A 27546-nucleotide genomic window follows, 5' to 3' on the forward strand; every position below is an offset into this window, starting at 1 on the left:
TGATTTCTTCAGTAGGTTGTGCTTGTGCAAACCACTATTCTGAATGCTTTTTATAGGGTAGGGTAACAGGTACTGGGGGGAAATTATGGAACCAAGAAAGAAATGGCCTGGAAATGTTTGGGAATCACTAATCCAGTGAACTCTGCTTATCATGTAAACTGAGGTCCAGAACTAGAAGAACAATGGAGTAGGCAGAGGATGAGCAACAGCGCCACCCAGCAGGCATTCATCTGGCAGGGACTCCCTTGTGAGAACAGAACAGAGCCCCACCGCGTACAGAATGGCAGTGGTAAGGCCCAGGTTTCCCTGGCCACCAGCCTCAAAGAGAGTGGTCAGTGAGAGAGACCTGTGCAGAAGATTCCCACTACAGCAGACCTGTATCACAAGATCTGGCAGACGATGCTCTCTCCAGTATCATGCAGGGAAACCGATAGGGTGTGTGCCCCCCCCAGCAGTCCAACTCCAGTTGGTATTCCTCCTCTGGCATTTCCAATTCTTTGCATGCAATGCAAGGCTGCCAGGGCACTCATTCAGCTGAGCCCAAGCACCACACCCAGTAATTTATCCCTGGAAAGACCCAGACTGATACCTTGCTCCTCCTCAGCCCAAGCAATTCATATTTCTTCAGAGGATCTCATCACCCCTGGAGTACAGGGAACTCCTCCTTATATGAAGACACTCCCTTCTAGTCTCTTGTAGGGGCCACTAACATGGGGGGGGGGGCAACTAGCAGCACTCCTCAGTGATTGAACTGGGATATAAAGGTTCCAGTGGTCCTCAAGTTACTCTAAGCTGAAGAATAACCATGCAAAGAATTGGAACCTGTGGGCAGACAGTGTTGATATTTTTGCAGAGGGATCACACCTGCTGTCGGCTGGCTGCCCATCAGCAATCCAGCCACTGCATTCTGCACCACCAAGAGCTTTAGGACCAGACTCCAGCTGGTGCCAGAAGGAACAGGCAGCGTAGGACCGTGTGCCGGCACAACCCAGAGTGTGTGTGCGGGGCGCGCCCCCGAAGGGCGCGGAGGGCACCCTCCACGCGCCACAGTTCAGGATTAGGAGTGGGGCGGGGAGCTGCCAAGGTGGGTGGACGGCAGCACTGTCGCCGACTCTCCTGCTCTCCTCCCTGGGGGGGCGGAGCTGCAAAAGGCACAAGCGCCGCAGCCAAGGCGCAGCTCCTTCTGGCACGGAGCCAGGCTCCAATGAAGGAGCCTGCTGTGGGGGCGACTGTTTGCCCCCCATTCAAAGTTGCGCCTGGGGCCACTGCTCCCCCTTCCCCCACGCTACGCCTCTGGGAACAAGAGATTTGCTATCCTGCGGTCTGTCAATGCATTGTCCAAGGCAGAGGAGCTCTCCAGTTGCAGAATTGACTGGCAATCCTCCACTTGTGTTTTGCCCTCTTAGAATCTCTCGTCTTAGAACTATCATTTCCCCGTTTTTTGTTTTTTGTTTTTAAGCATGTACCCTCACACCGCCTGCTGTTCTTGAGAAGAGCCAGCTGCACCTCTCTCTCTCTCTTAAGCAGCGCACCCACGTGAATGCAGAGGGCCCAGGTAGGGATAGGGAGCACCTGTCAGCCAGCACCACCAAGACTGAGCTAGATGGCTCAACGGCAGAAAGAGGCTTGCTGGGCTCCTCCGGCGACTTAGGACTTGGCACAGCAGCCGAATATCCCTTATATAGGGTACCCTTCCTGGTGCAGGGTCTGTGCAGCATTTCGGTCATCGCTGCAATAACTGCCATCATCCCTTCTTTTCGTGGCTCGCCGCCTGCCCGGTCCTCTCCCTCGGGCTCCCTGCCCACCCTTTCATGAGAAAAGACGCCCGTGCCTTGAATAGGAGCTTCCGTGCCTTGACCCAGGCCCAGCGCAGTCTGGCTGGACAATGAGAGGTTAATGCCGGCCTCCTCCCCCCGCCCCTATTCATGGACCGTACCATCCAACGGCCGGGAGCGGGGGGGAAAGTGCGCGTCGCCCGGCCTGCCGCCCGTTGGGCTCTTCCGCCTGGGAGGGCAGGGCGGGAGGCAGACGGGCCCAAGTGCCGCGCCGGCGCCTCGCCTGGGCCGTTAGCGGGGAGGCTGCCCGCCCGGGCCGGCGGCAGCTGGGGCTCGGGGCCGGGATGGTGCGCCTGCGCCGCCGCGCCTGCCTGGCGCTCTTCCTCTGCGCGCTCTTCGTCCTGGGCGCCCTCCTGGCGCTGCGCACCCTCAAGCCCCCACCCGACGACCCCCGGCGCCGCCGCTTCCCGGGGCCCTGGCCCGAGGAGAAAGAGGCCAAGGAGGCCCCCGCCCCAGCCGACTCCCCCGCGCCCCCGGACGGGGCGCAGCACCCACCCGACCGGGACGCCCCGTCCGTCTCCTCCTCGCTGCACGTCTTCTACTACACGTGGTACGGGACGCCGCGCTTCGACAGCCGCTACCTCCACTGGGACCACGTGATGGTGCCCCACTGGGACCCCAAAATCTCGGCCAGCTACCCGAAAGGCCGCCACAGCCCCCCCGAGGACATCGGAGCCAGCTTCTACCCGGCCCTCGGGCCCTACAGCTCCCGCGACCCGGCAGTCCTGGAGGAGCACATGCGCCAGCTCCGCGCCGCCGCCATCGGTCAGTGAGGGCGCGTCCCCAACCCACCGCGGGGTAGGGGTGCGGAGAGGAAGGAGGCCGGGGGAGGGGTGGCAGACTGGCCGCGCTGGCGAGGGCGATCGAGACCCCGACCCCCGCTCAGAAGCTGCCCCATAAAGCCCCTCGTCGCCTCTTGAATCAGCGGCTGCTGAAGTCTCTGGGAGCATCAAAGGCCGCAAAATATCCCTCATATCACAGAGGGGAAGCCCTCAAAGGATAACAGCCTCCCCTGCCAGCAACTCGTCTAACTTTGGTGGGTGGGAGGTGGGGGGTTGGAAATGCCACATCTGCGCTAGCGGCATCCAAAGCCAAAGACCTTTCTTTTTTTTTCCTCTGGGGTTTCCAGGCAACCCCGAGAGGCTGAAGTCTGAAATTTCAGCATCTGGACCTCAGATGAAATTTCAGCACTGCCTTGTCCTGGACAGCTCCTCCCCCCATCACCACTTTTGCTGCAGAGGCCAGATGTCTTGCTATTGGCAGGCACGGAACAAGGGTTCAGGAAAGAGAGCCTACCAAGTCAGAGCCAAACATCCTGTTCTCACAAGAGCCAATCATATGCCTGTGGGAAACTGCAAGCAGGATTCGGGGGCAACTGCTATACAGGACTACAGCTATACACAAGCATTGCTTGCCTCCAGCTGTGATGGCAGAGCATAGCCTCCATGGTTAGCAATCAATAGCCTTCTCCCTGAATTTGTCTCAACCTTTTTAAAAGCCATTCAAGCTGGTGGCCATCACTGCATCCTGTGGGAGGGAGTTCCATAGTTTCTATGCATCAAGTGAAGAAGGGGCAGGTTAGTTCTTTGAGGGGTGGGGGCTGGTAGGTGCAATGGTTCCGACTATCTTTTTGGCCTAGTGGGCTTTCAACATCCATATTTAAGGGGGGCATGATCATCTTCAGATCGTAAAGCAGCCAGATGTTGAAGGCAGTCTTTGCTCCTGCGGGTGGGCACAATCTTCTCTGTCTCTGCAGGAGTCATGGTTCTGTCCTGGTACCCCCCTGGCCTAGCAGATGACAATGGTGAGCCCTCTGAGAGCCTGGTGCCCTTCATATTGGACGCCGCACACAGATACGCAATCCAGGTGCCTGTTGTTACCACTGCTTGGGGCTATTAGGCGAGTTTTATGACAGCTGCTTCCAAATACGTGGCAGCCAGGGTTGGTGGGGGTTCCACTCATGAGCAGTCATCCACAGTGCAAAGGGGAACTACAGGGGGTCCCTGTTAATTGGTTAGCTTCTCCCTGCTTGAAGCCTTGTAATGGGATGGGGAAATCTGGAAGTTCAGGGAATAAAAATAGTATTACAGAGCCATGCCTGCCTGTGACAGTTCAGTCTCTTCTCTCTCCACCCCAAAACTGATTTTGATACATAAGAAGGAACAAAAATGGAGGGGAAGAATGAATCTTACATGGCAGGTGGCTGTCCAACTTCTGTTTAAAAACCTCCAGTGAAGGAGAGTCCACCACCTTCCTTTAACAACTTTTAACTGTTGTGGTGAAGGGATAGGACTAATGTGGGTGGGAGCAGGGGTGGGAGATTACTCCTGCAGTTGTTGCTGTCCACTGACTGTGTGGCTGGGGGTGCTGCACAACTGCTGCTGCCCCGTGTTCCTTTTCTGCAGGTCACCTTCCACATACAGCCATATAAAGGGCGTGACGACAACACTCTGCACAGCAATGTGAAATATATCATAGACAAGTAAGTACAGTACTCAGAAAGCAAAGGGTTAAAAAGATAGGAGAGGCCATTCCTACCCTTGAGAGGCTTGCGTAGAACAAAGGGCCACTTTTGCTTGTGTGAAACCCAATAACTCAGGGCTGAAGATGAGCATTGCTTATTTAATAAATAAAGAGTGTTTAAACTGTAAGTTTTAAATGCTACTTATTGTGGCAATCTGCTCTTTTGGCTGGAGAAAAATGGCCCTCATAAGAAAACCTAAAAACCTTCAGATACTGGTGATGGGGTCAGGCTGCTGGGCTGGCTGGTAGGGGGAGAAGGGGGCTCTTTGCTCAGTCTCCCTGTCAAAGGACCCCAGTGCTGGAGCTCAGCTTTCACTGGGTATCTGTTGGCAGACAGAGAATCAGAGAAACTGGAAGCGAAGAGGGTACTGATGCAACATTCAGAGCAGGGGGAAACCAGGCAACTTGCCTTCTCTGCTAAGAGCAGGACCAAGTTTCTCTAGGCTGCTTGTGGACTTATAAGGCCAAATGCGGGGCATTAAACAGCCTATTATCTTGGCAGGTATGGAACACATGATGCTTTCTACAGATACAAGACCAGCACAGGCCGGAGGCTGCCTTTATTTTATATTTATGACTCATACCTTACGCCACCCGAAGCATGGGCAAACCTGCTCACCCCTTCCGGCTCCCACTCTCTCCGCAACACCCCATATGACGCCGTCTTCATCGCCCTGCTGGTGGAGGAGGGGCACAAGCACGACATCCTCTCCGCCGGCTATGATGGGCTCTACACCTACTTTGCCTCCAACGGCTTCTCCTACGGCTCCTCCCACCAGAACTGGAAAGCCATCAAGGCCTTCTGTGACTCCAACAACCTCCTCTTCATCCCCAGCGTGGGCCCTGGTTACATCGACACCAGCATCCGCCCCTGGAACAACCACAACACACGGAACAGGGTAAACGGCAAGTACTACGAGACGGCCCTGCAGGCCGCCCTCATGGTGCGCCCAGAGATAGTCTCCATCACGTCCTTCAATGAATGGCACGAAGGCACCCAGATCGAGAAGGCCACACCCAAGAAGACCCTGACCCGGCTCTACTTGGACTACTTGCCCCACCAGCCAGACATGTACCTGGAACTAACCCGTAGGTGGGCAGAGCACTACAGCAAAGAGAAAGAGCAGTGGCTCATGTGAGCAAGCTGTGAAGGGTTGATTTTCCTGGGCACGAAGAGACCCAGAGAGAAGCTGGTAGCCATTCAGGTGGAAGAAGCTGCTCTCAGAGCTGTAAGTTTCTGGAACCTGGGTGAAGAGGGGTGAGCTGCGTTTCATGTTGAAATACCTCTTGAGGTTTGCTGTGCTCCTGCAGGGTAGCACGCCGATATATGACTGTGCAAAACTCCCCAGATATAGTTGGGCTAGTGCTCTTGCAATCCTCCTCACTCCAAGCCCTCAGCTTTCCTTAAAAGAATAAATCTCTTTGCCTGCTGCAAGCCAAGAGGACAATTCATTTCAAATCTGAGTTCTGCAGGAGGTGCTAAACTAAACAGCACATCCCTGTTGCTATTCAGTTCCAGGGATATTTATTCCTTCTCTGCTGCCACTGCTACTTAGACCTCTACCCTGTTGCTGCTCCCAGCAAACATAACCTGATGGAGCCCTACCCTTATTAAAAAAACAAAACCTAGACAATTTGTGTATGCAGGAAAGTTCTCAGAAACCACATGCTGTATTATGTCTTTGGAATTCCAATGATCAGAAATGCACCCAGTCTTGCAATAAAACAAGAACCTCACTGGTGTTGGCATTTATTCCTTCAAGACAGGCAGCAAGAGCAGAAAAGGTGATGCTCCGGTGACCTAATGGGGCGTGGAGTTTTGCCGTTTGCTTCAAATGGAGACTGCTCCTTAATAGCTTGTTGCATACTTTGCGGAGTGAGTTGTACTGTACTCCAACCTATGAATAGGTTGGAAAGACGAGCAATGCTGTTTGGGCCCCATGCCTGCAGTTCAGGCAAAGTTACTAAGTGAACTCTACAGTGGTTGCATGGGGGAAATGAGCTAGATTCTCATTTTACCATTAATCCTACACCACTAGGATTACCCTTCAATAGGTAATTTCCCCCAGTCTTAGAATTCCCCACCCTCCGCATACTAAAGAACATGGAGGCCAACATACACTAGGTTTCCATTTTAATGATATTGGTCAAAAACGCAGCCTGTTGCTTGCCCGTCAGTGGCTGGTCTGGTCTCTGTTTTCAGTAGAGCTGGGTTCAAGGCAGTTTGGTCCCCGCTGGTCACAGGCAAGCTCCACCTACCAGGGCCCCTCAAAATGCATCTTCCTGCTTTTCTATACACTCCATGATTGTCAGCTGCACTGTCTTGTTCAAATGCTTCAACCCCTCCAGGCCAAGTGTTCAAGGGATAGAGAGGACAGACTTCCTAAAAGGGAGGGATACTTAGGCACAGAAGTGTGTGCCCCTCCCTAAATCCGAAAGGAAATGCCAGGAAGGAGAAAATACTTCGCCCCCCAGCAGGGCCAGATCCTTCTGGAGTCACAGAAGTCAACTGGGAAAGGAGGGGAGGCTCCCTTTGCACCCAAGAAGGGCAGAGTTATACTTTCCAGGACAAGGCTCTTTCAAACAGCTTCCTGATATGTCACACACCATCTACTTGCCCAGAGACTGTGTGAGTTGACCACATATAGGCAGCTCAGCTGTCAGGCCATACTTGACTGCCAGGATCTCAACGGTCTGAATAAGTGCACTGCAGAAAAGAAAAGAAGGAGTAAGATGCCAGGGACAAAATCTGCATTGTTTGGAGCTTAATATTCTTGAAGGTTAATTTAGCATCATCCGTGGGTTTGACCCAATTCACAAGGCACTCCACCTGCAGGAGTAAGCAGGTGTGCTTCTGGGAATCATTTGCAGGAGGAGCCTGCCTCCTTTAGGACCACCACCACACACACCCCAAGGACCACTGTCCTGGGGCTAAATAGTTCCATCCTATTCAGAGGAAGACAACTCTGTAGCCTACAAATGCCACTCAGGTGGAGAGGAGGCTGTGTGAGGCTTACCATCCTCCCCGGATAATCTTGAACTTGCCAGGAACAGAAAGGTCAATCACGGTAGAGCCTAGACGGGACTCTGGTCTATGGATGTCCCCAGTGGGGCCCCCATCAATTACAAGTGACAGGTGAGGCCAGAGCTCTTGGAACTCCTGAAATATAAAAGAAGAAGAGCATAAGAGCTCAGCAGGCTCCTGAGCCAGTGTGCACCACAAGATGCTAATAGCCAACAACCACAGAGAAAAGGGTACCATAAGCTCCTGCTTAAACACACAGTGGCTTTACCCTCTGAGAGGAGCAAGCCAATTAAAACAAAATGGAACATAATGCCCTTCCCTGGGGACTTGGAGAGCCACCCAGGCTTCCATTATCATCCCGTCCTACAGGTTTCAAGCAGCCCTTACCGTGACTGTGAGGGAGCTCGCCCCCTGACTGATGTTTGCGCTTGTTAAGGCCAGAGGGCCAGCACACTCCCTGGCCAGCTCCCTGATGAACCAGTGACTGGGGATGCGGACACCAACTAACTGTAACAAAAGCAGGGTGGGGGAGAGGAAGAGATGAATGAGTACCACTACTTACTTTTAGCTTTTATGTATATATAGTTTTAAAAGGCAGGATATTTATACATGCATGTATATGAAAGCATGCATACATATACAGTATATGCCCGACTTTCCACTGCACAACAGCATTCAGGATAGCTTACAGTGAAGTCCAACACAAGTTAAATTCAGTTTTAAGAAAAAAACCTAAGAGGGCAGGTGTAGCAAATAAGTTCATCTACTAAAACACAGGAAACCCCTTAACACACTAAATTAAATGCCTGCTGGAATAAGAATATAAAAAGGCTAGGCAACAGAAAGGGGGATCAACAAATTTCCTAATGCACAGACACAGAGAAAATCCTAAGTAGTCAGGCCTCCACTACTACCACCAGGTCATGAAGAGCATCCCTGGCAGATCTTGTGGGCAGGTTGATATGGAGATTTCCCCACTCTGCACTGTTAGAACAACCCACATACACCCCTGCTCATTTGAAAAGGACAGGAAGTAGGAATCTGTTGCACCTTTATCCCACCCATCTCAGAATGCAGCCACCCCTCCCAGGCCACATAACTAAGTGAAACTAAAACAGGAAAAGAAGTAGCCATGCTTAGCTTGAGACTTGCAGTCCGGCAATAGCTTTTTAAAAAATAATCCCGAGGAAAATTAAAATATCCACTAATATTCCTAATCAATAAGATTTGCCTTTTAGCCTGGAATGGAGGAAGGTCCACTCTGATGTCAACCTAAGAGCACACCCAATACCCAACTGGTAAGCACCCTATTGGGAAACTGGGAGCTCCCCAAAAGGTAAAAGGGTCTTTATAGAACTTGCTAGCCAAGACTCACTGGGGTGAAGGGGTTCAAGTCTTTGTTGAGGGTGTCTGAGCGCTCCAGGACCAGCGTCACTGGCCCAGGAAGGAGTTCCTGCAGCAGCTTGTCAGGCACGCAAACGTTACAGTACCTACAAAAGGGGAAGGAGAAAGTATGCACAAGGTGAGCCCAACCTCTGCCACGCAGCCAAAGGCAAGCAGCAAAACAAAGGGGTGGGCTATCAGACTAATACTTGACTGAAGGAAATAAAATCAGCGCCTGTGTTTTTTAACTTCAAACGCCACTGGAAATAAAAGGATTAATCAGCTGATACACCTCAATGCCAAAGGCTTGCTGGGTTTCTGCCTTCCTGGAAGGGGCAGAAGCGGCCGGGGGCCCTATCCACCGACTCCCTGCTTCGCCGAAGGATGAGGAGGAGAGGCGGAGGGAGGGCCACCCCCCCATTGCAAGACCCCCACCTGCTTCGCCGACCCCGCCGCACCTGTAGACGTGCTCGACGTCGGCGAGGCAGATAGCGAGGGGCTTACTGGCGGCGCGGCCCTTCAGGCGGTAAACGGCCCCCAGCGCCCGCGAGTCCTGCGCCAAGCAGGCCACGCCGTAGACCGTGTCGGTGGGCAGCGCCACCAGGCCGCCCTCGCGCAGCGCGGACGCCGCCGCCAACAGCGCCGACTGACGGTCCGGCCCGGAAGCCGGCAGAGGTATCGGCAGGGGGACCCTCGCCATGGCCCGTAGTCCAGGAGCGGAAGGTGCGCCCTCCTCAGAAACAGCAGCCCCGCCGCCGCGCCAAGGTCTGACCGGGAAGGACGAGGAGAAGGAGCAGCGCCAGCAACGCCGGAGCCTCAGACCGAGCAGCAGAGGCGCTCTGTACATGCGCAGAAGGAAAGACGAAGGAGCCCCTCTCCGGCCAGCGGCTCAGCCAGTCAAGCGAACACTACGACGCTCTACGCTTCGCCGATCCCCTACACCCGCGCCTCGCACGGGGACGACACTTCCTGTGCCGCAAGCCGCTGCCATGACGCAACTTCTGCCCGGCGCCGGCTATTGGGACAGAAGGAGTGGCGGCGCAGCAGTACAAAGTCGAGAGAGGCGATAGCCCTAGAGAGTCCCGGGCAAGCACTGCTTCCGCTCCTTACAGGAAGTTTAGGCTCTGCGTGAGCCCCCGGACGCCAATTGCAGACCATAGACATGTGAAGTGGTAGACTGACCTCGCCTTGGCTTTCCCAGGGGCCGACTCTGCCTGTGTCTCGTTGCCCGAGGCGTGCTAAGGGGCTCGCCACTCTGCGGCTGCGCAGTTGCTTTCTTCCCCTGCTAGCCGGGTGGAGCGCCGAGAACCGGACTGGGTTGGGGGGCGGCGGAGGCACGACCCCTCCCCACACGCGCCGCAAGCGGCCGTTGTAATTAGTAACATAATAGTTGCTATGAATAAAAGGTGGAGGATACTTGGTCGCAGCCTAACACCCCAACATTTGCAGTTGTGATTATTAACTATTATTATTAATAGGTGCTAAGAATATAAGTACTATTATTTATTAATATTATTAATATTAATACAAAGTTATTAATATAATTAGAAGTGTCCAAAGGAGAGAGCAGCCAAGCACCATAAACAAGCAGCAACCGAGGCAGATGCGAGAAGCATTTGCCCCCTTGGGCTCATCCTAGTGTTTGGGCAAAGCGCCCCCGACCCCAGGTTCCTCCTCAGCACTAGTCAACCAGGAGGGAGAGGCAGCATTCTCTCAATGGGGCGCCACCACAGAGAAGGCTCCACCCTGTCTCATCGACTGATCAGGTTTTCCCTCGCAGGACACACAGTGAAAATCAAGAGCCCATCTAGTCCAGCATCCTCTTCCCACAATTGCCAGGTGCCTGTGGGAGAAGCCCTCTACAATGCATTACAGTAGCCCAGTCAGCAGCTTTCCAGGGCATGGGGCATTGTGGATGCACTAACCCTGTCCACAAACTAAAGATGGAATACCTCACTTGGGGCAATGTCACTCTTCTGGGTCAGCTAATTATTGGATTAAATCTCCAGCTACCACTTCCTCCTAAACTTCAGCTCAGGCAGACTGGAGCACTGCATTCTTGCCTTCTCCAGTACATTGAAACACAAGCAGCTGCATTATCCCAATTCATACTTTTGGTCCATTTAGCTCAATATTGTCTAAGTAGGTCTTCAGAATCTCGGGGAAGCCTTCAGAATCTCGGGGAACACCAGGGACCTTCTGCATACAAAGTGTGTGCTCTGTCACTAAGCTAAAACCTGTTGAAAATAATTCTCTTCACCTCCAGAAATAATTCCTCCAAAAGCACCAGATTTAAATAAGCATTTAATTAGGATCCCAGTGGTATTAATATTGCTTTCAATTAAAAAATTAATTTCCACTTCCTTGCAGGTATTTCAAAGTACAATATTAATTTTATACAAAATGGAGCAGTTAAGCAAACACGGTTATTTCACATTTTACATTCTTCAAAAATACAAATTCATGTTTATGCTTCTGGGGTTTTGGAGAGGCTCTTCCTTTGGAAGTACTGTACCTGTAACTAACATCTTCACATCACTCAATGCAAGGACATTTGTTCCCATGTTTCAGTTAAATTAAATTTGTTTAAACACAAAACACATACTCCTGAGAGAAACTGGCAACTTCAAATGATCTCCGCTTCACTCCTTGCATAGCTCTGGAATGGAGCCATAGCAATGCCATGTGTTGTTGTGGAGGAAATCCGGGCTAGGAGGGGAGACCCAGAAAGGCACTTTGCAAAAGTTACCCGAGAGCCTTTGGGGGCCTCCAGTTACACCACTCTAGGGCACAAGCCCACACACCATGTGGGAAGGTGGCAGTTATGGGAAAGGGGATTGAAATTCCCCCTTGTGCAAGGTTTTTCTCTCCCCCCCCCACCTCTATCTCACACATGCAGTGTTAACAGATGGTCACATCTCCCTACCCGCAGTGACTGGGAAAGAGGCAGCCTAAACCCTCTCTCAGGTACCCCAGGAACCTTAACTTCTGTCTCTGCCAGAATGAATGGCAGCTCCTTCCCATTTCCCCACAAAAAAGAGCATTTGGAAAGACACAACACTGCAGAGCAAAGGAATGAGCCATTTCTATGAACAGATTGCAGAAGAATAAAAATTAAAATATCTCCCTGGGCTTTACCAGTGAAGTTCATATGAGGGGAACAAAAAGCCAAAACACTCATTTGTTAAGGAAAGTAGAAACTGCATTTCCTTGAAAGTGTCCACTGCATAGAAACCATTTTTGGCCAGCATGCATACGACTAAGAAGACAGTGTGGGCTACACACCGTTTCCCCAAACAGAGACACACACACACACGCGCACGCGCGCACAAACACACATACACACACACACACCCTACATAAATATCCAGTTTCCTTGGCATTTCTCAGTGCAGAACCAGAGTCCAAACCTCCAAATGAAACAATGTAAGATGGAAAAAGCTGAAAGGTCAGCCCTCAACCCAGCTACACGGGATGCTTATTTAAACAACAAAAACCCAAAACTGGAGACACAATTTCTAAAAGACATAAAGGAGAAATAATACTCTGATAAAAAAAAGAAAAATCCAGAGTGTGTAATGTTAAAAAGAATAAGCTTTTCCTTTTGTGGTTTTGCAGAGGGTAGCTAGTAGGCAATGCAGCTGCCTCCTTCTGTGTCTCTTATTTCTCAAGAGTAGGTTCTCTCGTTTGCACCTTTAGCATTTTGAATAGCTCACTTCTACAGATCAATCACTAGCAATGTGCTTGGAGAAGGTGGAGGAGGAAAATACTACTCCTTTTGGGGAAATAAAGGGTTTTTCCAGTTTTGCAGTAGAGACCCTTGCAGTGCAGTAAGGCAGGAATGTGACATCCACCCTAGAAGGTGCTGCATGCCAATGTAAGGACGGCTTGCATCTGGCTCCCTGCCCTCCACTTCCCTCTCTGGGGCATTCAGAAGACAAGGATGGCAGCTGCGACCCTATGAATGTATCCAACTGTAACCAAAGTCACCTCGGAATGAGTGAGTGACCCAACCTGATTCCATTCAGTTCAGGCTCCTAGTGGAAGTTTTGCATAGACTGGACATTTGCTTAAAACATGCATAAGTCTGAAGAAGGCAGAGCACACAGCTTAGCCAGTTCCCACATCAATTCTGTTAATCTCACACGCACGCACATGGACACGCATTGGACGCACACACAGAGCGTACGAGGACGCCACGCCTAGCTACACATATTGCACAGAGGTTAAGTGCTCTTTTTGCGTAACCACATTTAACTTTTACTCAGAGGGGGTAAAGGAGGGAAAGAACCCTAATAACTTTGTGAAAAGTTATTTACAAAAGAAAATTGCAGCAGTCAGTTTAAAGAGAACTAAAGTGCATTTTAGAGCCCAGCATGTTAGTGTCATTGGAGGAGCCCCAGCAAAATGTTTCCTTCTCTAGACTCCAGCAGCAGCAGCAGCTTCCAGCAAATGCAGCAGACTCCACCCCCAGTAGGGTCTTTATAGGGGTCAGAAATAAGTCCTCAGTTGCCCCCTGGTTCCTTTGCCTGACCAAGCCACCCAACCTTGAGCCTCCCTGCAGGCCTGGAAGTCACAGACGTTCAGCAGCTCAGGGGTTGAACTGTGCAAAGTCCAGTTCTTGACTGCCCAGCCTGGCACCCTCCCCACACCTGAATATGGGGTACCTTGGGCTCTGCAACCCTCATCAGCACAGGAAGAGGAGGAGAGGGATTCAAAAGGCTCCAGTCTGTATGGTCAATTTAACAACAACAACAACGACAACAACAACACAATAAATAAATAAAGGAACAGAACCCCAAGGGCTGTCCTGTTCTCCACCACCGTGTGCAGCCCTCCCAGACACACCCAAGCAGGGCAGCAGTGCCAGACAAAGTTTGCCTAAAGCGGCCTGCAAGACAGGACAGGCTGCTGTCACAGGCAGCTCTCCGGGCTCTGCTCACCCAAGTCCCCAGCTGTTTGCTAAAGTGAGAAGCCCTGCAAAGAGTACCAAATCCCGTCACACCTGGAGTTCTAGGACAAGCAATCGCCTATGCCCTATGGCCAAGAGGCAGCAGGCCAACCAACTGTTGCAGCCAAAAGATCTCCAGCCCAAGGACAGTCTCTGCCCTGCTACTGCCTAGGGGATGCTTGAGAGCAGATGATCCTTCTGCTACCCATCAACACACCTAAGCCTGCCCTTCAGACTGGGTGGCCAGGTGGGCTGCTCACACACTTTCAACAGTTGTGGAGAAGAGGGGATTTTAGCAGAGGTAGCTTGTCACTGAAGCTAGACAAATACACACTCAAGTCCCTTCTACTCCGCAACTCCTGTTGGTGTTCCTGTCCAGCCTGCCATCACCCCACAGCCGCTGTCTGCCAGGCAAATATTCTGCCTACATGATGAATGAAGTCTCCCTTAGAACACAAGGAGGCTGGCTACCAAACAGAACACTATGTATGAATGGCATCTATTTTTTAAAAAGTAACAATGGCATATAAATAAAACATTTCCGAGGCGACATTGAAACCTTAGAGGCTTTTGGAGAGGGAGGGGCAGTCTGTGTTAGGATTTTACCCTGAGTAAGTTAGAAGAAAGGATGCCCCTTCCAATGCACAGGCTGAGAGCGGGACTGGGAAGGCTGAACAGCGAAGAGGAAACCTGGGGGGGAGGGACGGGACTGGAGGGTTGGGAGGACTGGCCAGCTTAGCATCAGCACTTTCGTGACATGACGCAGCCATGAGACATTCAGGGAATGGGCTTTGCCAGAACTAGCTGGGTGGGTCCTAAGTGGCAGAAGCAGCCCCTCCTCACTAGCTGAGTCTTCTACAGGCACCTCTGCCAATCCACCTTTGCAAAGGCCTTACAAGCTTCCACAGGGGCGTTTTCAGCCCCAGAAGCTGCTGTGCTGGGTGACTGTTTCTGATCAAGCTGCATCAGTGCAAATCCTCTCAGCCGCTGAACTTGTGCAAACCCCCAAGCAGCCCACCTGGAAAGAGGCAGCAGCACTCGCCCTTCCAAGCAGGTAATCTGTCAAAAGATGTGGGAACCACAGGGCCCCTACTCTGGAGCAAGCCGACTGAGTTACATGTGCAAACTCTGGAGAGATGATGAAGATGATGATGATGATGTGCCTGGCCTGCATTTCAGCACTCAAGTCTCCCCGTCCACCACTTTGCCAAAGTGCAGCTGCCTCTACAACAAGAGATCGCCTCACAGTCTTGCTCCTCCCTCCCTCACAAACAAACAAACATTTCTTCTCTCTCCCCCTCCCCCCATAATAGTGCACACTTAGTAGTAAAGGCACCCCCAAGGAGCTGTAACTAGAACCTCCCGTGCCCCTGGCAAGGTGCAACCAGAGAGCAGCCGGCCCTCAAAACTCGCTCAGAGTGATGCTTGGGTTCATGTCACAACAAGCCAACGTAATAAAGAGACAGGACTGCCTTCGCCTTTTCACTTGAGGAAGCTGCCACCACGGCCTCCGCCCAGGGCAAGCTCCTCCTCCCCTTGTAGCAGGGCTTCAATTGGAATCAGTGGGGAGGAGGCGGAGGCGGAAGCCTCGGGACTCTGGAGAGAGAGGAAGTCTGAGACATCCATGGCACTTAGGGAGTGGTTCTGTGAGTCTGAGGGGTTCCCTGCCAGAGTGCTTTGCTCGCAAGGAGGCAACGTGGAAGAGAGGGTGGTGGTGGCACCAACAGCAGCAGCAGCAGAGGAGGTGCTGGCAGCCAAGTTGATGGGAAAGGGTTGAGGTGGAGGCGCTGGTGCTGCCGCAGGAGGCTCCCCTGATGCCTTGGAGCCCTGTGAGGAGCAGTTCTGCTTCTTGCTGCTGGCTTTGTCCTTGGCTGAGTCCCGGCAGGCACACTGGCACTGACAGGCTTCCTCCTGCTTGATGATGATCACGGGCACACTCAGGCCAATCTGCTGCACAGAGCTCCCTGGGGACAAACAACAGTCAGTTCAGAGGCACCAGCACTCACCTGCGCCTGTCCATCTGTACCTCTCAGGGCTTCCCAACAGAAATGCTAATGGGAAGAAATGCACGTTTTGCCACCCACCACTGCTGCCAGCCTGTTCTCACGACATGATTCCCCCACATTCCCTCTCTCCCTCTGCATGCCTGACACCAGGTGCAAAGCTTGGGTGCTGCTGGGATCAAGTATGCCTATTCCTGGCCTGAGGCTGAGGCAACAGGAAGCTCAGGTGATGGAACAAAACTGGAGGAATCAGAAACCAAACAGGGTGACACAGACTCTCTAGCAGCCGACCTGGCTGCAGGGTTGTGTCACCCAGTAACCATTTTCTGCTCAGAGAGGAATGAATCATTCTCTCTGGCTCAACTGTTAGTCCATAACCTGGGGTTAAAGTTCACATGGCCCAGTCACTCATAGCTAAAAGGTGCTCTCACATTTTTTCTTCCAGGTTGACTGACTGCTGTGCCACCTAGCTATTGTACAGTATGGCAAGAGATTGTATCATCTCACTTCTCAGGCCACTGCATAAGCCACTAGGCCCAATTTAAGGGGTTAATATGAATATATAGAACCAAGTAACTTTAAGAGTGGCCTCACCAGCACCATCCAGTGATCTGGGGAAAGAGGCCCCTCACTAGGAGTAGCAGTGCAAAGGACAGGCACCTGAGACACAGGGAATTTTTGGTGGCACCTCCACAGCTATGGAACTCCCTCCCAAGGGAAATCAGGAAGCCCCCCACCCCTTTACTTGCATTCAGGAAACATAGAACTATTTTATTTATCCAGGCATTTGGCCAATAGTTTTATGAAGCTTGTACATGGCTGGTTTTATTTGCTTTCTGTAATATTTCAACAATGCTAACAATGTTTTTATGTCATTTTATTCTTGTGAGCTGGGCTGGGCTCCCTTTGGAATTTATACAATTTATTCATGAAGAATAAATAAATTTGAAATAATATGACAGAGGGACGCACACAGGTCAAATACATGGGAAGGTGATGTATTTCCTTTGATTTCACTCACTGAGAGAAGCGGAGGGAAGCAAATGCCCTGGGATGAGGATTTATCCCTCACTGAGTGCTAATACACCCCAAAGAAGAAAGCTAATGGCAAGTTCCTCAACGGCCCCCTCCCAGCCCCCCTTGCCTGCCTGACATGACACAAGCTCCAGCCCATTCAGCATCTGCCCTTGTGAGTGTCAGTGATGAAAGGGAAGACTGTCATCCCTGGATGTGTCACTTACCTGCATTACCAGCAACAGGAAGGGCAGTGGTAAAGAAGACCTTCTCCAGCACTGGAGCCTGTGGCTTTGGCATAAGGAAAGAAAAAAGACTTTTGAATGCAAGGGCCAAGTCCAGAAATCAACAAACAGTATATTAGTACCCCAGCCCACTCTGGAAACAGGGCAGTGCCAGCTCTACCCCACCTGCTGGAGCCCTCAATCCCTCTTCATAACACGTTCTGGGCTGAAGCATGGGATTCAGGTCACTCACCATTTGTTCTTGGTTCTGGGAGGTCCTGCTGGCACCATTCAAAATCCACTGGAGGTTTTGCTCTCCCATGACAATGCTGGACTGCAGAATGGCTGCACTTTGTGATGGGGTGATGGTGATGGTTGGGCTGCCAGCCAGCACAGAGTTCCCTCCAACAGGCACAGTCTGAACCCCACTGGGGAGGACCTCAGCAACACTCGGTGCTGCTGCTGGGACAGGGGGATTCCCAACAGGCTGTGGAGATGCCTGAATGTGCTGTAGGAAGTCCTGGGGGTTGGGTGCAAAGAGTGTGCTATTAGGAGCAGGCACTTCTGGAGACTGGAGGACAGCGGCAGGGGTTCCGTAGGCTGCTTGCTGAGTGCCAGTGGAGGCAGGAAGCAGTGCTGGGGGAGAAGGCTCAGAGATGCCAAGCTGAAGAACAAGTGGCAGAGACAAAGGAGCAGCTTCTCCAAGGGGTGGCTGGGCAGCAGGGGCTGGGTCTGCATCACCACCAAAATCTTTAACCAAGGCGTCTGCCAAAAGAGAAGCATATGGTGAGAAAGCTTTAGTAGGATCCTGAAAAGCACTTCATGCAGGATCCCAGCTGTGGCCATGACACATCTGGATGGTAGCCCAGGCAGAAACAGCACCAGCATTTATATCAAGAAGGCCCATGGCATTTGCAAAAGGGAGGCCTCACTGGCCATACACTGCTCTTGCTGTCTGAGCTCTGGTGAGACTCATGGAAGCCACAGACAGCAAACGTTATGTAGTCACTGCATTTTTATTCAATGCAGTCCATCTCAGGCTTCCTCAAACAGGCTAATCCCCTTTGGGCCTTTCTTCTCCCACCCAGGGCTACCAGAGAGTGTTTTTCTTCATTAGCTTTGCTCTGTGAATTATAGTATGATGCAGCACGTATAATTCCCACCAACCAAACACCCCTGCACACCTGACACCAAAAGCCTACCAAGGCCTCCACTTGTTAAGCTTTTGGGGCAGTTCACTAAATTCTCTGTGCTGTCCAAGATTAATAATGATCTATGGAACAAATGAAAGAGAAGATGCAGACTTGTACCTGTGTGCTGAGCGTCTTCCTGATTTACAGGAGGCTCCGGACTCTGGAACATGGACTCAAAAATGCTTGCTGGTGAGATTGTACTCAGGTCTTGTCCATGCATCTGGGGAAAGGAGGGAGCAGTGAGGCATGCAAAGTCAGCTGGTCTGTGGTTGAGCCTGGTGGCGAGGCCACCAATACACTCAGGCTGCATTGCTCAGAACAGACATCCCTGAAGCACCTGGCTCAGGGAGATACAAGAAGCCTGCTTGCTTCCAGCCACACCACAGAAGTCCACCACAGGAATGGCGGAAGGTGAGCTCTTTAAAAAATGGCAGAAGGCTGCTTCTATGACCCACATTGTCCACTGTGCTGTCAGAAGTGATACTTACTGGATTTGAATTATCCCGCAGTTCTGAATCTGTGGACATGAGGCTCAAGTCACTGAGACAGAGTGAGTGGTTTGTATCCTGCAGAGGTGGAGAGGAAGCCTACATTAAGCAATGCAGCAGTTGCAACTATGAGCTTGGTTATAGCCCCACAATGCCAGTCTCTTCAAGAGCACTAGTCCTTGACTTATCAACAGTGAGGGTGATCAGAGACTTAGGCCCAAATACATTTTCTATCCCTTTCTTTAAAAATTTTATGTGAAATGTCACAGATCACTAACTGAGAAAGGCAGCTGGTAGCAGAAGGAAACTACAACAAATGCCATTTATCCCCAAGGATTCACAAAGGCCCTCACTATGGCTGTTGGGATGACACAGGAAAAGAGGAAACTGCCTTGTACTGAGCCAGGCCCTTGATCAATAGCACTGTCTATGTGGCTAACAGTGACTCTCTGGGATCACAGACAGGGGCTTTTCTGACACTGTCCCTACAAGTCTGAGCTACTTATCTGTGCCCATCTTTGATGACCTGCCCCTCCGATTTCTTAGACATGCCTTTTCATTTTTTTGAACTCCTTACAAAGATTGTTGTGCAGAAGCATTCATTTTCTTAGAGGTTTCCCATTTCTCTGTCTCACTGGGATTTTTTGTGATTCCGCTCCTTTTTCAGGAATTCTAACCCTTCTTGGGCTACTTTCCCCCATCAGTTTATCTAGTCTGCATTTATATTCAGTTTCCCTATCTAGCATTTTTTTGAACCTAATAAATCAGCATTCCTGAAATCCATTACACATCTAACTAGGCTCATCTTTAGACTTCCATAAGAACAAGAACACCAGCATTACGATTATAGCATTAGCATATAAACATATTTTACAGATACAGACAGTGTTGCTCATATCGAGCCATCAATCTCTTTGAGTGGCAGAGAGTTCCACAGCACGATGCACTGTGTGAAAAAGCAGATTACCTTTCTGCATGCATGTGTAATTTCACCTGCAAAGGTCCCAAAGGAGCTGGATTTCCACAAGAGTTCTGGATACTGACAGGCACTCACCAAGGCACACCATGCTATCTAGTGCACCAATAACGACATTTTCTCTGAGAAAAAGGCACCCACCTCAGAGATGCTGTTGTTGGACAGCATAGCATAGGAGGGCCCCTTCTCATGTCCCTTCATGTGACTCTTGAGGCTATATTGTGTGCTGAAAGTCTTCTCGCAGCCATCACTGGGACAGAAGAAAGGTCTTTCACCTACAATGGCAAAAATCTATGGATTTGTACACATCCAACACTCTCTGGGTTCCTTGTTGCTCAGCAGCTCCAGGATCGCTAATACTGAGCCAGAGACTAAATCACACTCCCATGCTCAGTGTGTGTAAGGGGTAAGGGGTGCCCAGGAGCCCATTGTACAAGATCCTGATTTGGCAGGCTTCAACACAAAATAATGTGGCCTGACTGTCACCTCATAAAGTGCTCCCTTCTCCTTCCCAAGATATCCTGGGCTGCTTTCAGCAAGGTTGAGTTTATTAAACTTTTAACTGGCCTTTTATTTTGAGTCAGCATCATCTAACCACTCAGACCTATCAGGCAAGCTGCGCCAAACATCTTCTCCATGAGGCCACATCTAGGCTGCAGCTGCTTAGCATTAAGGAAGCAGGAAAGAGATTCAATAGACCCAGCCTTACCGGTGTGGGTCCTGACATGCGTCTTCAGGTGGTGGCTTGCAGCAAAGGCTTTTCCACAGCCATCATGATCACACCTACAGGAGAGGGATGGAGAAATCAGCAAGGAGCTTCATGCAGAAACCAGTTCCAATCACACCTCTTGCTTCCCAGCAGCCTCAGGCCATGCATTAATCTGCACACAGGGTAGTGGAAAGTTCTGCAGAAGGGAAGCCCTGCTCTTGAACATGGTATTATAACTTAGGGAAGACTTAAAGAGAGCAAGCAGAACATCCGCCAATGCAGTCTCACAATCCCACTGAGATGGAGCTCAGTAGTTGACCAGGGCACCATCAGCATGGGGCAGGGCTCCTGGGCCTTTGAGGACCTGCAATGAGAGAAAACCCTGCACCGGTGACTTCTCCCACTACTGCAGTACTGGGACTGCTGCTGAAATTCTCCTAAGCAGCAAAGTGGTGGGAACCCCCAGGTGTTGCTACATTACATTACAACTCTCCTCACCTGACCTTGGCAACACAAGCTGGGACTGGTGGAAGTTGGAGTCCAACAACATCTAGAGGGCCACCAGTTCCCCACATGTGGATTACAACCACAGGGCAACAAAAATACTAGGTGAATGATGATGTATTTGAAAGGCTATATGGGTCCTGCCAGACACACAGGACATTCACTAAAGATGGACCCAGGGCAAGAAAGCCTCAATACCAACACTTTGCAGGCCAGAGAGGAGTCAAAAGCCATGTGGCTCAAGAGTAAGAGTCCAAACCCCCCATGTAGGGCCAGACAGGAAGCTAGGAGAAACTAGGCCTGTTCTACAGCAGAAGGCTTGACAAAGGACCCAGGATTCATCAGGGCCTCCAGCCAGCTGGCTCACCTGAATGGCTTCTCTCCGGTGTGGGTCCGAATGTGTTTCCGTAGGTCACTGAGTGTGGTGAAGTACTTGCTGCAACCCTCTGATTCACAGTTAAATGTTTTTCCCGTGTGAAGCCTCTGATGGGCTTTTAACCTACAAGGAAAGAAGTGGGCTCCATTACCACAGGCCTCTTTCTTCTGAACTGAGCCTCACCAACAAGGGAGGCACAGGGAAACAGCAGCTTCTATCCGAGAAGCAAAATCAGCTAATAATAATAATAATAATAATAATAGGTAAAGGTAAAGGTAAAGGTACCCCTGCCCGAACGGGCCAGTCTTGACAGACTGTGGGGTTTGTGCGCCCATCTCACATCTATTGGCCGGGGGCCAGCGCTGTCCGGGGACACTTCCGGGTCACGTGGCCAGCGTGACATCGCTGCTCTGGCGAGCCAGAGCCGCACACGGAACGCCGTTTACCTTCCCGCTGGTAAGCGGTACCTATTTATCTACTTGCCCCCCGGGGGTGCTTTCGAACTGCTAGGTGGGCAGGCGCTGGGACCGAGCAGCGGGAGCGCACCCCGCCGCGGGGATTCGAACCGCCGACCTTTCGATCGGCAAGCCCTAGGCGTTGAGGCTTTAGCCCACAGCGCCACCCGTGTCCTTGAAATAATAATAATAATAGTAATGATAATTTATTATTTATGCCCCGCCCATCTGGCTGAGTTTCCCCAGCCACTCTGGGCAGCTCCCAGTTGAGTGTTAAAAACAATACAGCATTAAATATTAAAAACTTCCCTAACCAGGGCTGCCTTCAGATGTCTTTTAAAAACAGGATAGCTGCTTATTTCCTTGACATCTGATGGGAGGGTGTTCCACAGGGCGGGTGCCACTACCGAGAAGGCCCTCTGCCTGGTTCCCTGTAACCTCACTTCTCACAATGAGGGAACCACCAGAAGGCCCTCGGCATTGGACCTCAGTGTCTGGGCTGAACGATGGGGGTGAAGACGCTCCTTCAGGTATACAGGACTGAAGCCGTTTAGGGCTTTAAAGGTCAGCACCAACACTTTGAATTGTGCTGAGAAATGTACTGGGAGCCAATACAGATCTCTCAGGACCGGTGTTATGTGTTCCTGGCGGCCACTCCCAGTCACCATTCTAGCTGCCACATTCTGGATTAATTGCAGTTTCCAGGTCACCTTCAAAGGTAGCCCCACATAGAGTGCATTGCAGTAGTCCAAGCACCTTCCTAGCAGTCAAGTAGGCTCCTCTCCAAAACCCTTGCAGGCAGCTTAGAACAGCAGCCTTTCAATTGGAAACTAGACTTTGAGAAATAAACTTCGGAGGAGCTAACAAAAACTGGTGTGTGTGTGAGAGAGAGATTTCTGCAAGGAAAATAGTATTTCCCCCAGGAAAGATGTTTCACTTAATGCATGGGTGGCTAACCTGTAGGTCCCTCTCTGGATGTTGCTAGGCTACAACTCTCATCATCCCTGAACTTTGGCCATGCTGGGGTTTACTTGGAGTTGGAGGTCCAACAACACTGGGAGAGCCACAACTTAGTTGCCCTTGGGCTTAACATTGTGGTTACATCTTTGACATTTCATTTGTGTGTGTATAATAAGGCACTGTCTTGAGAGACAGAGGAGGAAATGCTCCTGCTCTTACCTGTACAGTGTATTGAAGGCTTTTTCACAACCCTGGACATCACACTCAAAAGGTTTCTCCTTGGTGTGGACTCGAACATGGATTTTGAGACTATAGGATGTTAGGAAGGCCTTTCCACACCCCTCTTGGTTGCACACAAAAGTGTACTCCCCGCGGTGTGTCTTCTGGTGGGTGCGCAGGTTACCTGCGGTGCTGTAGGTCCGAGGGCAGCCCTCAAATGTGCACTGGTAACGCTTCACCTGCCAGAAACATGATGTACTTTAAGTTTCCATTCTTGATCAAAGAATCATAAAGGGTTCCACTGTTAACTTCAAGAGTTGCCATAAAAACAGCTCTGCTAGATCAGGCCAAAGGCCCATCATGAATACTGGCTGCAAAAAAAAAAAGACCCTGTAGGTAGGGGAAGGTTTTAAAGATGTTCCCTCTACAGGTAAAAAAAGAAAGCATGCAAAATGTATCAAAAATAAGAAAGAAAAGGAAAGCTAGTTATAAGAAGAAAACAAATGAACATAAGGGATTATGTAGCCTGAGGGTTTGCACGTGAAAAATTTTGGAACCTAAAAAGACTCCTGAAATGGTTGCAGATGGTTAAAATTATTACAAGAGAGACTAGAGATTCCTGCCTAGTTTTGAGAGGCCTAAGGCAGAGAAGTGCATCCCCCAATTCCCTGCAAAGCACTCCCCAACTCCCTCTTCACAGATGTTGCTGCTACTCCTTCTGGTTGAGCTGCTATCACTCCATTGTGGACTGTGCTGTTTCCAAGGAGAAAAGACCCTGCTGCTGCCACTGTTGTCCCTTTCTCAATGGACCCTGGATTGTCACCGGTGCTTTAGGCTCAGATATTTTATTCAGCTCTTCAGACTTTGCCCAGTTTGGTGCCACTTACAAACAGGCACAACCGCAGAATGTAATCTTTCTGGATACCTGAAGGGTCAGAGACCTTTTTTGGCAACTGATGCAACATTACTAATTTCAGTGGCTTAACTTAGTTTTTTGCCAAGGTTGCCATGTGCTGCTCCTGTACTCCCACTGCCAGCTGTGGGGTTGATGACCAGACTTTGTGGTTCTGGCCAGGTTCCCAAAGCAGTCAGCAGCACAACTTTCAAAGGAAGCTCCCTTTGGCACAGGGTGCGCTTGTTCTCCATGTGCAGGTCAGATCAGGTTGGCAACAGAATGTGCCAATGGGACTCTGACAAAGGGGCATACGCATCAAATCAAGTTTCCCATTGATACTAATTCATATATTTCCCAAACAGTGACTTCTAAGTTATGTTAATTTACAACTAAACAAAGTATTATTCACACCGGGGTGGGTGGGGAACACCTGTGTGCTGGACTCTAATTTCCAGCAGCCAGCCTGCTCAATGGCCAGGGGTGACATGAGAGTTGGGAGTCCACCAGCATGGAGAAGGCCCTGTCATAATCAAATGTGAACAGTAGTTTTCCTTCAGGATAGGTTATTAAATGCTGCTCCCTTCTGTAATTCTCAGACATACACAAATATGTATTCTTCCGCCACCATTTCCCAAGCAGCTGCTTTCAATTATCATTTGTACATAAGGCAATAGACTAGAAGCTCCTGGTGGATTTTGTCCTCCATAAGAGCAGAAGAAAGAGATAGTTATTCTATGATACCTAAAGTTACGTCAGTCTCAATATTCCTAAATTTTTTTTGAGAAGGCAAAAGGTATATCAAAAGAACTTTCAGCCCTTCTCTAAATCTGCAGAAGTACTGGGCTTATATATGGCTGAAGTCATCAAACCACACTGTGGCCATCATATTGAAACCAAAAGAGCAGCTTTAAGATCTGCAGACTTAAAACTGCAACCTACGATTTCAAAGGGCCAGAAACAAACTTCTAAACCCATTTTCTCAGGATTCTGTTTGTGCAAAGTTTCAATCTGCTTCCTTATAAGAGAAGTTCTACTTCTCCGTTACATTTGTGGGAACAGCAGTGGATGTGCTGAACCAATGACTTGCCTTGGTAATGGTCTTGATGAGAGCCAATAAACCGAAGCACAATTCAGATAAGACTGACGCACCAGTTCTTAAGCCAGTTTCAATGTATGTGCCTGCTTGTTTATAAATTGAACAAATAAAACATCCTTAAATTCAAGATAGATTAATTCATAAAAAATAAAGCTTGAGGAATTTTGCTCATTATCAGCACTCCAAAAACTAAAGGCCCTCTTCATTATTTTCTGGGTCATTCCAAGGTTTAAGTCAAGAAGTATCTCTTAGCTGCTTCTCTAAAGCATACACCCTCCTGCTAATCCATAAATCAAAACTCAGACAGTTCGGAGCTTCTCTCCGTTATTGTCTGTTCTGTCTCACCTATGCACAGTGTTGACTATACATTATTACAAGATGTGGCACTCAGCGCAAACCTGAATAATGTATATTGGTCATAGATTTTTGTTTTTCTATCCCAGTGCAGAAACATTTATTTAAAAAATCACACATGGCACACACAGCCCTAGCGATAATGTTCTACTATTGTGAAAACTCCCAATGCAGGGTGTATAGAATGAAAAAGTAGCAAAAGCTTCCCTTCAACCATGCACTGCTTAGTATGGAAAGTAGGCAAGTCTATATGCCTGCTATATAAGGGAAACCACTGCTCTCTCTCACCCCCCAAAATCTGAGAAGCTCTGCTCACCCTTTTCCTAAAGATACTTGGAAGTGTAACAGTGCATTTTTGAATTATAAAAACCTGACTTGAAAAGCAACATGTGAAAACATCCAGGATCAGCTTAGGCATAGCCTCTCTTACACAAGTATGGGAAAAGGCCAAACACTACAGAATCAGGAAATTTGTTTTCTTGGGCGTTTTTGGATGATGACTTTTCCAGAACTGACCCCGTGAGCTTTAAATGCAACACAAAAAGCAATACAGGCTTGCATACAGTCATATGGCAGGCCTCCCGATAGAGGAGCAGGATTAGAGTAGAGTCTGCTACTTACTTCTTTCAGTTTCGTCTCAGGGCACTCTGACTGCAAAGTAAGGGTGGCTCCTTCAATGTTTCGTGGCATAGGAGTTGAGCCAGGATTGATCGTCAGATGAATCTGATCCGGAGAAATAATGTGCTGAACATAACCCTGGGACATTCCTTCATGGTCAGCTATCAAAGGAAATCTGTCCTCGTGACCATCAGGTAGAAAAGGCAAGTGATCCCCACACTGCCCTTCATCCTCCTCGTCCTCCAATGGCCCTCGGTCTTGTTCAATGAGGACTGTTGTTCTGTCATACACTGTCCTGGATGAGGATGGGACAAGGCCATTCTTGTCCACAAACCACAACAGTTTATCATCCTGGGCCAAGTCATCTTCCTCCACTTTGTAATAGATGACATTCTCAGGACTATTTTCCCCCATGGTTTAGTGGCATTCCAGAAGGGTCACGGAATGAACATAAGACAGCTCACCTGTAAAAAGATCACGTAGAACAGAGCAGTCAGAACTCATGAACATTCAGTAAGTAGTACTGTTTTCCATTTGACACCCAATTTACTGTCTTAGGATTCCTTTATTGCACATAGTTGCTTCAGTTCTTCGTGCTTTACAAGGTTTTTAAAGTGCAGTGAAGCCAGCACCCTTATATTTTCTACAGATAACTCCCTGCAGAAGGCTCACTTGAGTCAAAATGTGTCGTGCTAATGTTACAAAAAACATGCATCTTTAAAGTCTTACTTCTCCCTCTTTTCCCGCCCGCCCCCCGCCCTAGCATTGGAGACTTGCTGGGTTTTGCATGGCGCCTTCTGGCTTTTGAAGGAGACAAGCCAACGATATGCGTGTATATACATCGACTGCTTGTAAAATTCTGCAAATGTCCTAGCCGAAAGGCTACATTATGTGGGTCACTCTTTCGGTCACCAGGCTGGCTAATTGCCCCTCCCCGCTTAATACTGAAAGAGTCGCAGCAGCAGGAGGAGGAGGCGGCGGCGGCTGAAAAGAGACTCAGCCGAAGGAGGGCTCTGTCGCCCCAACAAGCTCCGCTTCGACAATCCCAAGGAGCTGCCGCCGCGCCCGGTGGGGGAAAGGAATTCGCGGCCCCGCTTCGCCGCCACCCCCGACAGTGACCCACGAGTCGCCGCGTGAGGGCGGCTCTCTGACAGGGAGGAGGAGGACAGGGCCAGCCTCGGGGCAGCCCGAGCTCCAGGCTCGCTTCGCTCCAGGGCCGCCTGTCCGCACCGCGCGCATCTCACCGGCCGCGTCCAGCTCCAGGCCCAGCCCGGCCCGTGTCAGTGCCATGGCGCCTGCCCGGCTGCCACGCACAGCCCGAGCGCCAGCACTCGCTCGCTCGCTCGCCCGCCCGTCAGTCCGCTCGGCTCGCTCGGTCCGTCCGCCCGAGGTTTCCTCAGACATTCGCGCTTCCGCTTCCGAGCAGCGCGGGGCAGGCCGGGAAAGCACCTCTTCCGGCCACGCCCCCTCCTACCACAGATGGAGAGAGGCTAGAGCGGTGCGTCGGCGGTGTCTACTCGGGAGGGACGGATGCCTTCAAACCCGCGAGGAGTTGGAGCGTCGGCGGGGCGCGTCTTCATTGCAGGGCTGTTGTGAATTATCCGAGACCCTGGCAAGGCCGACCTTGCAGCCTCCCTCCCCTTATGGAGAGCGAAAAGCCTCTTCTGGCACCGAGTCCAGGCTGCATCTGTTTTGCGGGAAGTGGACGGGAAGATGCCGGGGCGGGAGGCAGGACGCGGCGCGTA

General features: G+C 50.5%; 3 protein-coding genes across 3 annotated transcripts; 1 reads left to right on the forward strand and 2 right to left on the reverse strand.

Annotated features, from left to right (window-relative positions):
• Window positions 1-2119: 2119 nt before the first annotated feature.
• Window positions 2120-6095, forward strand: MANEAL (mannosidase endo-alpha like; the record flags this gene model as incomplete). Its single annotated transcript, XM_082229158.1, has 4 exons — window positions 2120-2600; window positions 3592-3701; window positions 4241-4317; window positions 4861-6095. 4 exons carry the CDS (start codon window positions 2120-2122, stop codon window positions 5495-5497), a joined length of 1305 nt encoding a protein of 434 aa, XP_082085284.1. The 3' UTR covers window positions 5498-6095.
• Window positions 6096-6477: 382 nt separating this feature from the next.
• YRDC (yrdC N6-threonylcarbamoyltransferase domain containing) lies at window positions 6478-9790 on the reverse strand. Its single transcript, XM_082229159.1, has 5 exons — window positions 9225-9790; window positions 8759-8873; window positions 7771-7890; window positions 7376-7518; window positions 6478-7065 (listed from the first exon to the last, which is right to left on the reverse strand). Exons 1-5 carry the CDS (start codon window positions 9611-9613, stop codon window positions 6969-6971), a joined length of 864 nt encoding a protein of 287 aa, XP_082085285.1. The 5' UTR covers window positions 9614-9790; the 3' UTR covers window positions 6478-6968.
• Window positions 9791-11052: 1262 nt separating this feature from the next.
• MTF1 (metal regulatory transcription factor 1) lies at window positions 11053-27194 on the reverse strand. The gene is made up of 11 exons (XM_082233242.1): window positions 27046-27194; window positions 25805-26265; window positions 22839-23077; window positions 21196-21327; window positions 20325-20398; window positions 19757-19890; window positions 18640-18717; window positions 18269-18371; window positions 17212-17723; window positions 16962-17025; window positions 11053-15681 (listed from the first exon to the last, which is right to left on the reverse strand). Exons 2-11 carry the CDS (start codon window positions 26213-26215, stop codon window positions 15200-15202), a joined length of 2229 nt encoding a protein of 742 aa, XP_082089368.1. The 5' UTR covers window positions 26216-26265; window positions 27046-27194; the 3' UTR covers window positions 11053-15199.
• Between the last annotated feature and the right edge of the window lie 352 nt (window positions 27195-27546).

The sequence above is a fragment of the Podarcis vaucheri genome (assembly GCF_965113315.1).
Source record: "Podarcis vaucheri genome assembly, chromosome: 7".
Lineage (NCBI taxonomy): Eukaryota > Metazoa > Chordata > Lepidosauria > Squamata > Lacertidae > Podarcis > Podarcis vaucheri.